Raw genomic sequence first — 16,182 nt, 5'->3', positions numbered from 1 at the left:
GCTATAAAGCTGAAGCCTCCGTTTAGAACGTTTTCTCACCACCAAATATGGTAGTCAGAGGAAGTCCAGTAGCGGGTAGTGGATGGAACTAGGCCAACATTCTGCCAATTTCCTCATCAATTAAACATCTGATCTCAATAAATTTGTCTGTTCCCAAAACTATAATATTTTACGAACACAGTGCACTAAGTTTTATGGACTTGAAGCTTTGCCAGTTTTTTTTTAATTGCGTTGTCTAGGAGTGCAAAGTCGAATGGAGTTTGTGCACACGCGCGCTTTTTTTCTTAACGGAAACATGCAAATATATGCTACAAGGCGCCAATGTTCTGCGCACTATGCTTAATTTGCTCCCACTGTAAAGGACACACATTAACTATCTTGGGTTATTTATAGATATCTTTGGTGTGAATACCCGTTTTACGCCACAAATTATACACTTCCGGTCTCGTTTGTGCACTGATTTTATACTACCAGAGAGCATAGAAAACCAACACTACACCCTGTACCAAACACTGACAGCTTACAACGTACATCAATCAAATGTATTTATAAAGCCTTTTTACATCAGCCGATGTCACAAAGTGCTGTACAGAAACCCAGCCTAAAACCCCAAACAGCAAGCAATGCATCAATCAATCATGAATATTTTTGAATTAAATGAAGTGGCCCATCTTATCAGAAATGATCAGGGGAGCTCTGTTGCGCATAGAAATCAAGGCTATCGTTAAACTTTGTAGGTAATCTTGATATGCCCCATAACTTGACTGGCCTTTTAGCTAGATAAAATACAAACACTGAAATTGGCTTATAACTGTAATATATTGTGAGATATTGTGAGATTGATTGATGTACGTGAAGAGGGCACAACAAAGCCTTTTCCCCCTCAGGAAACTAAAAAGATTTGGCATGGGTCCTGAGATCAGCTGCACCATCGAGAGCATCCTGACGGGTTGCATCCCTGCCTGGTATGGCAACTGCTTGGCCTCCGACCGCAAGGCACTACAGAGGGTAGTGCGTACGGCCCAGTACATCACTGGGGCCAAGCTTCCTGCCATCCAGGACCTCTATACCAGGCGGTGTCAGAGGAAGGCCCTACAAATTCTCAAAGACTCCAGCCACCCTAGTCATAGACTGTTCTCTCTGCTACCGCACAGCAAGTGGTACCGGAGCGCCAAGTCTAGGTCCAAGAGGCTTCTAAACAGCCTCTTGGACCTAGCTCCCCCCCCCCCATACACTGCTGCTACTCTGTTATTATCTATGCATAGTCACTTTAATAAACCTACCTGCATGTACCTATTTACCACAATTACCTTGACACCAGCACATTGACACATTGACTCTGTACCAGTATCCCCTGTATATAGCCCCGCTATTGTTATTTACTGCTGCTCTTTAATTATTCGTTTTTTCTATCTCTTACTTTTTTTTGCATTTCCTTAAAACGGCATTGTTTCTTCGGGATCGGTGTTCCTTCCACGGGACGGTTGAGCTAACGTGAGGTTGTAAGTAACAAGAACATTTCCCAGGACATAGACATTAGAGGTCGACCGATTATGATTTTTCAACGCCGATACCGATAATTGGAGGACCAAAAAAAGCCGATACCGATTAATCGTCCGATTAAAAAAGAAAATGTATTTGTAATAATGACAATTACAACAATACTGAATACTGAATGAACACTTATTTTTACTTAATATAATACATCAATAAAATCAATTTAGCCTCAAATAAAATGAAACATGTTCAATTTGGTTTAAATAATGCAAAAACAAAGTGTTGGAGAAGAAAGTAAAAGTGCAATATGTGCCATGTAAAAAAGCTAACGTTTAAGTTCCTTGCTCAGAACATGAGAACATATGAAAGCTGGTGGTTCCTTTTAACAGGAGTCTTCAATATTCCCAGGTAAGAAGTTTTAGGTTGTAGTTATTATAGGAATTATAGGACAATTTCTCTCTATACGATTTGTATTCCATATACCTTTGACTATTGGATGTTCTTATAGGCACTTTAGTATTGCCAGTGTAACAGTATAGCTTCCGTCCCTCTCCTCGCCCCTACCTGGGCTCGAACTAGGAACACATCGACAACAGCCTCCCTCGAAGCATTGTTACCCATCGCTCCACAAAAGCCGCGGCCCTTGCAGAGCAAGGGGAACAACCACTCCAAGTCTCAGAGCGAGTGACGTTTGAAACGCTATTAGCGCGCACCCCGCTAACTAGCTAGCCATTTCACATCGGTTACACCAGCCTAATCTCGGGAGTTGATAGGCTTGAAGTCATAAACAGCTCAATGCTTGAAGCACAGCGACGAGCTGCTGGCAAAACGCACGAAAGTGCTGTTTGAATGAATGCTTACGAGCCTGCTGCTGCCTACCATCGCTCAGTCAGACTGCTCTATCAAATCATAGACTTAGTTATAACATAATAACACACAGAAATACGAGCCTTAGGTCATTAATATGGTCGAATCCGGAAACTATCATCTCGAAAACAAGACGTTTATTCTTTCAGTGAAATACGGAACTGTTCCGCATTTTATCTAACGGGTGGCATCCATAAATCTAAATATTCCTGTTACATTGCACAACCTTCAATGTTATGTCATAATTACATAAAATTCTGGCAAATTAGGCGGCCCAAACTGTTGCATATACCCTGACTCTGCGTGTAATGAACGCAAGAGAAGTGACACAATTTCACCTGGTTAATATTGCCTGCTAACCTGGATTTCTTTTTGCAAAATATGCAGGTTTAAAAATATATACTTCTGTGTATTGATTTGAAGAAAGGCATTGATGTTTATGGTTAGGTACATTCGTGCAACGATTATGCTTTATTCGCAAATGCGCTTTTGTTAAATCATCCGCCGTTTGGCGAAGTTGGCTGTCTTTGTTAGGAAGAAATAGTCTTCACAGAGTTCGCAACGAGCCAGGTTAGCAGGCAATATTAACTAAATATGCAGGTTTAAAAATATATACTTGTGTATTGATTTTAAGAAAGGAATTGATGTTTATGGTTTGGTACACATTGACAGTCCTTTTTCGCGAATACGCACCGCATCGATTATATGCAATGCAGGACACGCTAGATAAACTAGTAATATCATCAACCATTTTTTATTTATTTTATTTCACCTTTATTTAACCAGGTAGGCTAGTTGAGAACAAGGTCTCATTTACAACTGCGACCTGGCCAAGATAAAGCAAAGCAGTGTGAACAGACAACAACACAGAGTTACACATGGAGTAAACAATAAACAAGTCAATAACACAGTAGGGGGAAAAAAGAGTCTATATACATTGTGTGCAAAAGGCATGAGGAGGTAGGCAATAAATAGGCCATAGGACCGAATAATTACAATTTAGCAGATTAACACTGGAGTGATAAAACATCAGATGATCATGTGCAAGTAGAGATACTGGTGTGCAAAAGAGCAGAAAAGTAAATAAATAAAAACAGTATGGGGATGAGGCAGGTAAATTGGGTGGGCTATTTACAGATGGACTATGTAAAGCTGCAGCGATCGGTTAGCTGCTCAGATAGCAGATGTTTAAAGTTGGTGAGGGAAATAAAAGTCTCCAACTTCAGCGATTTTTGCAAGTTCCAGTCACAGGCAGCAGTTCCAGTCACAGGCAGCAGAGAACTAGAAGGAAAGGCAGCCAAATGAGGTGTTGGCTTTGGGGATGATCAGTGAGATATACCTGCTGGAGCGCGTGCTACGGGTCGGTGTTGTTATCATGACCAGTGAACTGAGATAAGGCGGAGCTTTACCTAGCATGGACTTATAGATGACCTGGAGCTAGTGGGTCTGGCAACGAATATGTAGCGAGGGCCAGCCGACTAGAGCATACAGGTCGCAGTGGTGGGTGGTATAAGGTGTTTAAGTAACAAAACGGATGGCACTATGATAAACTGCATCTAGTTTGCTGAGTAGAGTATTGGAAGCTATTTTGTAGATGACATCGCCGAAGTCGAGGATCGGTAGGATAGTCAGTTTTACTAGGGTAAGTTTGGCGGCGTGAGTGAAGGAGGCTTTGTTGCGAAATAGAAAGCCGATTCTAGATTTGATTTTGGATTGGAGATGTTTAATATGAGTCCGGAAGGAGAGTTTACAGTCTGGCCAGACACCTAGGTATTTATAGATGTCCACATATTCTAGGTCGGAAACATCCAGGGTGGTGATGCTAGTCGGGAGGGCGGGTGCAGGCAGCGAACGGTTGAAAAGCATGCATTTGGTTTTTACTAACGTTTAAGAGCAGTTGGAGGCCACGGAAGGAGTGTTGTATGGCATTGAAGCTCGTTTGGAGGTTAGATAGCACAGTGTCCAAGGAAGGGCCAGAAGTATACAGGATGGTGTCGTCTGCGTAGAGGTGGATCAGGGAATCGCCCGCAGCAAGAGCAACATCATTGATATATACAGAGAAAAGAGTCGGCCAGAGAATTGAACCCTGTGGTACCCCCACAGAGACTGCCAGAGGACCAGACAACATGCCCTCCGATTTGACACACTGAACTCTGTCTGCAAAGTAGTTGGTGAACCAGGCAAGGCAGAAATCGGCCCTAATTAATCGGCCATTCCGATTAATCGGTCGACCTCTAATAGACATATCTGATATTGGCAGAAAGCTTAAATTATTGTTAATATTACTGCACTGTCCAATTTACAGTAGCTATTTAGTGAAAGAATACCATGCTATTGTTTAAGGGGAGTGCACAATTTTGAACATGAAAAGTTATTAATAAACAAATTAGGCACATTTGGGCAGTTTTGATACTACATTTTGAACAGAAATACAATGGTTCATTGGATCAGTCTAAAACTTTGCACATACAATGATGCCATCTAGTGGCCAAAATCTAAATTGCAACTGGGCTGGAATAATACATTACGGCCTTTCTCTTGCATTTCAAAGATGATGGTACAAAAAAAATTCTAAAGAACAGTTCGTTTTTTCTTTGAATTATCTTTTACCAGATCTATTCTGTTATATTCTCCTACATTCCTTTCACATTTCCACAAACTTCCAAGAGTTTTTCCTTTCAAATGGTATAAATAATATGCAAATCCTTGCTTCAGGGCCTGAGCTACAGGCAGTTAGATTTGAGTCATTTTAGGCAAAAATTGAAGAAAAAAAAGGGGACGGATCCTTAAGAGGTTGGGCTTATAAGTAAGCATTTCACTGTAAGGTCTACCTGTTGTATTCAGCACGTGACAAATACAATTTGATTTGATCATGGCTACTGAATGTGTTGCCCAGTCTGAAATCAGTCTATTGCCTACCACCCACTCCTTGCTTACCGTACACCCCATCAAATGATTTCTTCCCTTGGGAAATGTCTACTGGTAGGGTTATTTTTGGAGTGGGCATGTTTGAGGTGTCTGAGCATTATGCAGATGTCACTTACTGGTACAAGATTAGTATTCTTGGTGACTAGATATATCAACATTACATACAATATGTATTCATTATGAACAGGCACTGCAGCATAAGGATACTACTTAGATAATTACATTTTAGTCATTTAGCAGACACTCTTATTCAGAGCGACTTACAGTTAGTGCATTCATCTTAAGATAACATATCACAGGCATAGTAAGTACACTTTTCCTCAATAAAGTAGTTACATGTATCAGCAAAGTCAGATCTAGAAAGGGGGGGGGGAGTCAAGTGCAAGTGTATACTAGATAATACTTTGAAATGAATAACATCCTTCTGTAATAAGAACTCATTCACTTTACATGTTTGTTTAGGGATTTTATTAATAACATATTCAAATTTAGAATTTACTAGGATATCTATGGGAGGGACATTGTGGAATAAGGATGGCTGGTATATTTCAATACATAAATGCAAGCATACAGCGACTGTTCTTATCTACAACAGCCTGTTGTTCCAAGTGGGTTAAATGCTAAAAATCAATAATTAATCTTGCTTTCAAACATCACATACATACACATAATTAATTACAACCAAATTCACACATATCATGATGTATTTGCTTACAAGAGTAAACGCTGGTCTGTCTAAAAGGCAAGCTTGTCCCCGCCCCCTCGTTGACCAAAAACTTGCATGAATTCGATTTGAGTGAAGGCTAGCTAGCTTGTTATCCTACATCGACTCATAGCAAGTCCACTATCGTGGAGTGTACATTTGAAGAGGTATGAGTATTAACTATTTTTAATTTAGATATATGAAATCCATAACATATGACAGGAAGTGTATCTCCTTTTACTATGCCTCATCGGTCTTCCCGCTTTTTGTATCAAACTATGTTTGCTAGGTACTAACTAACGTTAGCTTGTTGATCCGCTAACGTTATACCACATGCCATGGTGGATGCATTAACCTAACTAAAAACAATAACATCAAATCCTAAATACTACTGAAATGAATAGTTTTCAGACGACTTCACAACTACAAAATATATTTCTAAAATGACTTGCCTACGATGTACCCCAAATCCCAAATCCAACTTTCGACACGTTTGCTATTAACGTTAGCTAGCTAGGTATAGTGCTAGCTAATGCCAACGACAGCTTGCGCGGTCCAGTTGTTCGCCGTGTTGATACGTTATACCGTTAGCCAAATATAAATAAGCTTTCTTATTGTTATAGCTAGCTAAATATAAATTTATAATCGAGCAAATTACTCCGGAATTTTCCCCTCACCGCTCTCGGAAGTCTAGACAACACTGTAAACTTAGCCAGGATTTCCGGCTTCTTTGCATTTGCCCCTCTGCTGTTTTGTTTCCGTTTCTCTCATTTCCGTTTCAAAGTTTTCCAGATTATAAGTTTCATAGTATATTTTCATCGACATTTAAATCAGTTATTTTAGTGAATACTTTTTTTACAGTCAGTATCAATTGTGTATTTCACATGAGACCCAACCCCGGTTTGGCGCTTGCCTCACCCCTCCACGTAACATCGCTGACAAATATGCTGGCTAGCGAGCTTTGTATTGCTACAACATTGTAGAGCTATGCTACGCGTATAGTGTGCATTCGTACCGATATATATATACACGAAGTGTTTGCTTTCAAGGGCGTTAAATATATTATGTCATGATTTATAAACGAATGGCCCACCGCAAGGCCTATACGTTGGAGAGGCCTCGCCCTGGAGTTAGTACTTAAGCGCACACAACTCTCTGCCGCCCAATGAGAAACCGATGAACTCTATTCATCAGAACTGCCAGTCACTGGTCATGAACCTTGTAGATTTTATTTTTTATGAAATGCCACTTTTCATGAAATGCATTCAAGGTAATTCACTAAATGTTTGACTAAAGTGACAATTTTGTTGCTATTCCTCAATGTTATTTTAATTGTATATGAAACAATATACCACGGGTATGACGAAAACATTTATTTTTTTTACTCTTCTAATTACGTTGGTAACATGTTTCATAATAGCAATAAGGCACCTCCCGGTTTGTGATATATGACCAATATACCGCAGCTAAGGGCTGTATCTAGGCACTCCATGTTGCGTTGTGACCATGAACAGCCCTTAGTTGTGGTATATTGGCCATATGGTATACTGGCCATATACCACAACCCCTAGGGCCTTATTGCTTAAATATACCAATCAGCATCCAGGGCTCAAATGACCTGGTTTATAATTGATGATATCTGATGTGAAGCCATTGTATGTGTTTTTACATCAATTATTTTCAGATGTTATGTTAATCTAAATGTTGATTGATACTTACCCCCTGCCTGTCTTTTCCTCAGAATAGGTTTAATCTTGGTGTACAGCGATGTCTAAAAGTGAGACCGAGGAGATGATAGAGATCGAGATCGATGGACAGGAGAAACAGGAGTGTCTGGAGGAGGGGTGTGTGATATATTTTACAATGTGAAAAGGCACCCATAAGCCCGTCAATTCAAACCCAGCTCCCTCCCTACTACTGATGACTTAACATTACTATTTGTGTGGTTGTGTCATTTTCAGGGTTGAGGAGCAGACCATCACATCAGCCGATCTGATCCAACAGGACATCGACATCAATGAGCCAATCGGTAACCTGAAGAAGCTCCTGGAGCCCCGTATCCAGATGCCATTGGACGGATATGAGATCTGTCTACAGGACATCCAGGTACTGATAGAGGCCTGTATTTAAGGGGTTGAAATATCTGTCCAACCTGATCAGACCTGATACTAATGGAGAGTCTCATGTGTTCTAGAGTTTTATCATTTGATGGAGAAATGTGTTTAGCATTATCTAATTTATTTTGATCTCCCTTTCTGACCCTCCCATTTGCTCCCTCCTCTCTTATTAATCTGTCCTTTTCTCTCTCTCTCCTGTCCACTTTCTTTCTGTCTTTCCAGCTACATCCAGACCACAGCCTCTTTGATCAGGGAGTGAAGACCGATGGCACAGTGCAACTCAGCCTACAGATCATCACCAAGCCAGGTACACACATAAGACTCTGCACTAAGACTTTATCAAAACCCAGGCACCCAAACTATAGACGCACACAAATGTTGCACCATAACAATTAGACTGTCGATAGTATTGAATCACACTCTAACCTCCACTCACCCCCCGCCTCCTTTCATCCAGGCGAGGAAAAGCTGAACATCCTGGAGATTGTGAAGCCGGTGGAGACGGTGGAGGTGGTGATCGACCCAGATGCAGCAGGGGAAGAGGGCACCTTGATGGAGGAGGAGGGCCAGCTGATCGCAGTGGAGCGCTCCTCCCTGTCAGACGACACATCGGAGCAGGTGACCCGCTGGGCCGCCGCACTGGAGGGCTACCGCAAGGAGCAGGTCCGCCTGGGGATACCCTACGGTGATGAGTACACACACTGAAACACATACACATGAATAAGACACAACACAGATACACGCACACTCTGAAACACAAAAACATAATTAATCAGGCAGTTACACACCATTGTACAAAATGAGGCCGCTGCAGTTGCCTTGACATTTTTAACAGACAAAAAAGCTGTAGTCCGCATCGTCACAGTCTTGTAATGTGTCTCTCCTCTCAGACCCAGTACAGTGGACGGCAGACCAGGTGATCCACTGGGCAGTGTGGGTGATGAAGGAGTTCAGCATTGACGAGATGGAGGTGGGAGGGATTCACATCCCGGGTCGCGATCTCTGCACCTTCACCCAGGACGAGTTCCTGCAGAGGGTCCCCAGTGGAGAGATCCTCTGGAGCCACCTGGAGCTGCTTCGCAAGTGTGAGCGTCACTGAGTTAGTGTGTTAGGGTTAAGGGCTAGCCTAAGTAGAGCCATAATAACCATATTGTTTACACATGCTTGGTCCCTTCCCACTGAGAACAGACATCACTTAAAATTGTATTCATCACATTTATTAATTTTTATTTAACTAGGTAAGTCAGTTAATAACAAATTCTTATTTACAGTGATGGCCTAGGAACAGTGGGTAAACTGCCTTGTTCTGGGGCAGAACGACAGTTTTTTACCTTGTCAGCTCGGGGATTCGATCTAGCAACCTTTCGGTTACTGGCCCAACGCTGTAACCACTTGGCTACCTGCCGTCACATGCACCAAATACAACAGGTGTAGACTTTACTGTGAAATGCTTACTTACGAGCCCTTTCCCAACAATGCAGAGTTAAAAATGACAAAAAAAATAGCACAATCAAAAAAGGAAATAGTAACACAGTAAAATAACTATAACGAGGCTATATACAAGGAGTTCCAGTACAGAGTCAATGTGCAGGAATACAAGGTAATTGAGGTACATATAGGTAGGGGTAAAAGTGACTAGGCTATCAGGATAGATAATAAGTCGCTCTGGATAAGAGCGTCTGCTAAATGACTTAAATGTAAAATGTAATAAACAGAACAGCAGTGTGTGTGAAAATGTGTGTGTGGTGTCAATATGCGTGTCTGTGCCTGTGCGTGAGCATATGTAGTGTGTGTTGGATTGTAAGTGTAGAGTCAGTGCCCCCCAAAAAAGGGTATCAATGCAAATAGTCAGGGTATCCATTTAATTAGCTTTTCAGCAGTCATATTGCTTGGGGATGGAAGCTGTTCAGGAGCCTTTTGGTCCTAGACTTGGCGCTCCGGTAACGCTTGCCGTGCGGTAGCAGAGAGAACAGTCTGACTTGGGTGGCTGGAGTCAGACCATTTTTTTAGGGCCTTCCTCTGAAACCGCCTGGTATAGAGGACCTGGATGACAGGGAGATCGGCCCCAGTGATGTACTGGGCCCTACACACTACCCTCTGTAGCACCTTCTGGTCAGATGCCAAGCAGTTGCCATACCAGGCAGGGATGCAGCCAGTTAGGATGCTCTCGATGGGGAAGCTGTATAACTTTTTGATGATTTGAGGGCCCATGCGAAATCTTTTCAGCCTCCTGAAGGGGAAGATGCGTTGTCATGCCCTCTTCACAACTGTTACGGTGTGTTTGGATCATGATAGGGCCTTAGTGATGTTGACACAGAGGAACTTGAAGCTCTCAACCGCTCCACTACAGCACCGTCAACGTGAATGGGGGCGTGCTTGGCCCTCTGTTACATGTAGTTCACAATCAGCTAATTTGTCTTGATCACGCATCACAATGCTAGGTTTCTGACCTCCCTATAGGCTGTCTCATCGTTGTCGGTGATCAGGCATACCACCGTCGTGTCGTCAGTAAACGTAATGGTTGTGTTGGAGTTGTGCGCGGCCACGCAGTCGTGGGTGATCAGGGAGTACAAGAAGGGACTAAGCACGCACCGCTGAGGGGCCCCTGCATTGAGGGTCAGCGTGGCGGATGTGTTGTTGCCTACACTCACTACCTGGGGGCGGCCTGTCAGGAAGTCCAGGATCCAGTTGCAGAGGGAGGTGTTCAGTCCGTAGCTTAGTGATGAGCTTGGAGGACACATCATTCTCACATAGGTGTTCCTTTTGTCCAGGTGGGAAAGGGCAGTGTGGATTGCAATAGAGATTGCATCATCTGTCGGGGCGGTATGCGAATTGGAGTGGGTCGAGGGTGTCCGGGATGATGGTGTTGATGTGAGCCACGACCAGCCTTACATCTGTAGCCATGAAATGCTTTGAGAGTGCTATGGGGCAGTAGTCATTTAGGCAGGTTACCTTCGCGATCTTGGGCACAAGGACTATGGTTGTCTGCTTGAAACATGTAGGTATTACAGACTGGGTAAGGGAGAGGTTGAAAATGTCAGTCAAGACACTAGCCAACTGGTCAGCGCATGCTCTTGAGTGTTCGTATTGTTAATCCGTCTGGTTTTACTCACATCGGCTACAGGGAGTCTATTCCATGTTGATTTCATTGAAATGATGTGGAAACATTGATTCAACCAGTTTGTTCCCAGTGTGTTCAGATCTGAAAATTCTGAAGGGATAGAGGCTAGGACAAGGGGATTGAGAGCCTGGGCAAGCATGTTAATTGAAGTTGGTTTTAGCTCATACTGTATCTGTCCCTGTTCTTTACAGATGTGTTGGCCAGTCAGGACCAGTCTGGCCAGGAGGCCACAGTCACCATTGACCAACGTACGTTTATTTCCTCCCTCTCTGACTCACTGTCACCCTGAATGCACCTACCACACTATCTTTCCTCTGTGTGAGTTGTTGTTTTTACCCAATAAATTACCGGGAGGTAATATATTCCGAAACATTTTTTTATTTTTTTTATAGTTTACAGTTAGTCAGCACCCACCACATTAAATCATTTTCTCTGGGTGTGCGCTTTTAATTAGGAACACCAAACTGACCATAGATCAGTGTCTAACTCAATCATGTATGTTTTTGAGTGTTTGAACCTTCTGTCTCCGCCACCAGAGGTCCAGATCATCCCGGCCGCTGTGCCGACCTCGCACACCACCATCAAGGTGCTGAAGCAGAGCCGCGGCCCCAAAACACCCCGCATCTCCGGAGGAGAGGAACGCAGCTCACCTGGCAACCGCACAGGTACGCATACATGTGTGCGTACACCTGAAGAGCATAAGTATTGATGTTTTTTTTCTGAGTGCCTTAATGGTGTATGTGCTCAAATCTGATGTGGATGTACACACACACACACACACACACACACACACACATACAAACGTCCTGTCACCTGTCCTTGCAGGTAACAATGGTCAGATCCAGCTGTGGCAGTTCCTGTTGGAGCTGTTGACTGATAAGGATGCTAGAGACTGTATATCCTGGGTGGGAGAGGAGGGGGAGTTCAAACTCAACCAGCCTGAACTGGTGGCCCAGAAATGGGGCCACCGCAAGAACAAGCCGACCATGAACTACGAGAAACTCAGCCGAGCACTCAGGTATGTCAATCGGCCTGTTTTTCTTCCCATTTCCCTTTCTTAAATTTCCGTTGCATAAATTCAATTTCTTATCTTATATCTTGAACTCTCTTGTCTTGTTTCATTTGAGCCCTTTGGCCTATGATAGGGCTAAATTGAAAGGTTTCTTACAGAAGAAATATGAAATTCATATGCATAAGCATGGTAGCAATTGAAAGGGAACAGTTTGGAGGTTATGGGAAAATGATTAGACCAAATGTGCGTAAACAACAGTTAACCTGACACAAGTCTGAATTCAAACATTACACTGTAAACTTTTTGGCCATTTTACATTTACTGTACTTTTCGCCGCATTTGTTGATAGCTAAATATGAACATACTGTGAATACATTCAGTCACATGATTAGGATATTCCTGTAAAATGTGTGGAAGGTGCGTGGAAGGTGCAACATAAGAAGAAAACAAATTACAAAGGTTTGAGAGGACTAACCGGTGTCTAAGTGGCCACACACTTCTCCAAAGTGCACAATTCCTAAGTAATTTCAATGCACTTTTATGAAAAAATGTATTGAACTATAATATGCTTTTTTTGAGCTCTCATAGCTGTGCCGTTGAGGAACTAGAGCAAGCACACTTGTAGTTGTTTTGTTTGGAACACAACCCTGTATCCCCATCACACAATTACTGTTTACACAATCCAAAAACGGCCCATTGAAATCGCAATCTGGGTCAGGAGGCCATCATTTGAAAGCTTGTTCTTTTGCCAACATGACTAGCTAAGTTATAAAATCCAGTCTTAGTGTTAGGCTTTCACAAGGCAATTCAGAGATGTTTTGGTACGCATAGAAAGATTCAGGTGTGTGTTCCACAACAAATTATCTTAAAAATAGACTGATATATTCTGTTCAGAACAACCCAGGTTATGACGCCATGTCATCTTGTACCTGGAATATAGTGGTCATAAACGTTGACACTGTAAATGACATGAGTGTTTTATGGAGATGTGAGAAGAAAAAATAAGAATTAGCACCCTTATGTAGACATGGCTCAACCCACATCTGTTCCATCCACCAAATATAACAATGTGCATTTCATAAATATTCTAATAAAGTGTTTACATAAACACGTCTGTAAAACCACAATGAGGACCACGTGGTTTTACAAACATGTTTTATGTAAACACTTTTATTAGAATATTTCTGAAATGCACATTGTTATATTTTGTAACACGTATTTTCCCTCGACTCAACCCCATTCGATGCATGGAACGGATGTGGGTGGAGCTATGTCTACATAAGGGTGCTAATAAATTTAAAAAACTCCCAAGCTCTGACGAAGGCCGTGAGACCGATACGTAAGCTTATTAAAGATCAGTGATACTATCAAGAGCAGTGTGCAGGTTTCTTATTTTTTCCTCATCTTATTCAACTGTTACCATGCACCTGCAACAAACATAGCTCAGGTGTGCAAGTGCCTTTTGAATTATGATATGGAAATGTGTAGTGCACATTTGGATGGTTTGGATTGCTTCTATGGCATCACAGCGGTATTTATTATAATCAACATCTCATCTTTCAAAATACATTGAGTCTTCTTTACAGCATTTCTCTCACTCCAATAACAAAACATTTGCAAAAGTTGCCCAATTAGCGGGAGGGATGTGGGCAACTTCTTGTCGCGTGCAGTGCTCAAGTTCAGAACAGCTGTCAGTCAAAACCCATACAGCGCTGTGAAACGTAGAGCCTGGGCTCTGGCCATTTTATAGCATGTTAGTGTACAGCCACTGCATTCCAATTTAGGTGCACAAATCTGCCATTTTCAACCCCTATACAGGTATGAGTGTAAAAGGATACTTCATCTGATTATTTTCTCAGGTATTACTATGACGGGGACATGATCAGCAAGGTGCAGGGCAAGCGTTTTGTCTACAAGTTTGTGTGTGACCTGAGGACTCTGATTGGCTACAGTGCTGCTGAGCTCAACAACCTGGTGACTGAGTGTGAGCAGAAGAAGCTGGCCCGCATTCAGTTGCACGGAATTGGCCAGCCCATCACCACTGTGTACGCCTCCGCACAGGACAGCTGAGGGGGAGGAGCCTGGGGCTCTTTGATAAGGGTAGAAGTTGCCCATAGGCACAGATCTAGGATCAGACTACTATGACCAGCCCTAAGCTTAACCATTAGAAGGTGGAAATGATAAACTGACCTTAAAACAGTGTCTATGGGCAACTTCATCCTACTCCTTTGGGTTTGATTGGAGATGGGGCTGAGGCAGGATGGGGAGGTTGTTTTCTTATTTTATTTTAACCAGGGCGGGAGTGTCTATGGATATTGTGTGTGTGTGTGTGTGTGTGTGTGTGTGTGTGTGTGTGTGTGTGTGTGTGTGTGCATGAGCGTTTGAGTGAAGAAGTGTCTGTGTTTGAAATATGAGCTTTGCATATTTTTTTTCTTTATCTTGTAGCTTGGTATCGTTTCCATTGTATATACCGGTTCTCCATGTTTTTGATAGCCACAAGGACAGTGTATTTTCATATTTTCCATTTATAAATGATCTGTTTTCTATTTTATTTTGAGTGTCTTTTTCCCTGATGAGCTGGACATTTTCTGTCCTCCAGGGGGAATAAAGTTTCAAGTTTTTTCCTAAGGACTCAGTGTAACATTGCTCCAATGTAATGTGTATGCACAAACACACTCTTTTGCGCCCTGATAACGTGTTCAAATGTTTTATTGTTCCTCCTATATAAAACACTTGTCATTCACACAGGAGTCAAGCTCTGTCATGAACAGAGATCTGTATGTACATTACATTTTTTTTATTGATGGGGTGTGTAGAAAGCTTTGTAAAGGTACAACGAAAGTCAGAATTAACAAATGAAAGATAGCATGAGTATCCTTGACAACACAATTACCTGATTCAGTTTGTGTGTGTGTGTAGATCTGTGGAATAATTTCACAATATGAATGTCACATTCATGTCTATTGGAGGCTGTAGTTTGACTTAATTTTGGGAGGGGGTATGTCTGGTCTCTACTACTGCCTCTAAATACTGATCCCAGATCTGGGGTGTGTTCAGTGAGGTGAAACATTCTGAATGTTGCAGATAGAAATGTAACAAACACTACTTAACAGACAATGACATCTGATATAAACATTGACGTTGTGCCCTTCATATCAGGGCCCATATTCACAAAACCTTAAATGTATTCTTAACTATAGATTTAAGAAGAAAATTAAGTTGCTATTCCTCAAAGGTTATTGGGGGGGGAAATTGCGCTATTTCTTATGTTTTGCCTTGAGAATTTTTAAATTAGATTCTTGAAAATAATGTTAATTTCAAGATATAGCTAAACCCTTGTCTTAAACTCAGGGCAGTGAGAGAAAAAGCTCATGAAAGCAATTGAACATATTTAATTCACTCAACCTTCATCTGAAAGTTTCAGTATTGATTATTTTAAATCCAAGAACATGTTTTAGAACAGTATTTTCAGTAAGGAATATGTTAACACGGTTGCCATGGCTAGCTAGACATCTTTGTTTTTTAAATGGCAAGAAAATAAGATTGTTGAGGAATTGCACTTACGAGGTTATTTTCCTGAAGTTTTTGCACAATACGAGTTTTGTGACTCTGGGCCCAGGTCCCTGTTTTTAGCTTCGCACGCATTGGTCGGAGATCAATTTTACCATCAATAAACTGGTCTGAGGTCAGTATTTCTTTAGCCTCTGCTTTTAAAACCAGGAGGTCTGAGAATGAGAGATGACAGACAAGCAAAAAGGGGGATATCCACCATGGAACACATAGGTACACTGTGCATGTATCAAACACTGGAGGGAATGTGTGTGTGCAAGAGTGATGATAGGAAAGGTGACTTTATCACACTCAATCCCCGCCCCCTCTCTCTATCAACTTAATCTAATTCTCTCTTACACACCAACTCCAAAGCGCCGACACAGCA

At 42.0% G+C, this 16,182-nt stretch overlaps 1 protein-coding gene across 4 annotated transcripts; it reads left to right on the top strand.

The window, feature by feature from the left end:
• The first annotated feature begins 6,055 nt into the window (after positions 1 to 6,055).
• Positions 6,056 to 15,937, top strand: LOC120064184 (GA-binding protein alpha chain-like). Of its 4 annotated transcripts, none has more exons than XM_039014578.1 (10): positions 6,056 to 6,162; positions 7,737 to 7,839; positions 7,957 to 8,101; positions 8,335 to 8,419; positions 8,570 to 8,797; positions 9,003 to 9,197; positions 11,425 to 11,481; positions 11,770 to 11,898; positions 12,059 to 12,251; positions 14,105 to 15,937. In XM_039014578.1, exons 2-10 carry the CDS (start codon positions 7,763 to 7,765, stop codon positions 14,313 to 14,315), a joined length of 1,320 nt encoding a protein of 439 aa, XP_038870506.1. In that variant the 5' UTR covers positions 6,056 to 6,162; positions 7,737 to 7,762; the 3' UTR covers positions 14,316 to 15,937. The 4 variants fall into 4 exon arrangements, with proteins under 4 accessions (XP_038870506.1, XP_038870508.1, XP_038870510.1 ...); XM_039014580.1 differs by having other exon boundaries at positions 6,070 to 6,162; positions 7,742 to 7,839; XM_039014582.1 differs by lacking the exon at positions 6,056 to 6,162 and adding an exon at positions 6,749 to 7,265 and having other exon boundaries at positions 7,742 to 7,839.
• Positions 15,938 to 16,182: the final 245 nt, after the last annotated feature.

This window comes from Salvelinus namaycush, chromosome 19 (assembly GCF_016432855.1).
Source record: "Salvelinus namaycush isolate Seneca chromosome 19, SaNama_1.0, whole genome shotgun sequence".
NCBI lineage: Eukaryota > Metazoa > Chordata > Actinopteri > Salmoniformes > Salmonidae > Salvelinus > Salvelinus namaycush.
Note: the sequence above shows the minus strand (reverse complement) of the source record. Positions and strands in the feature narration are given on the sequence as shown.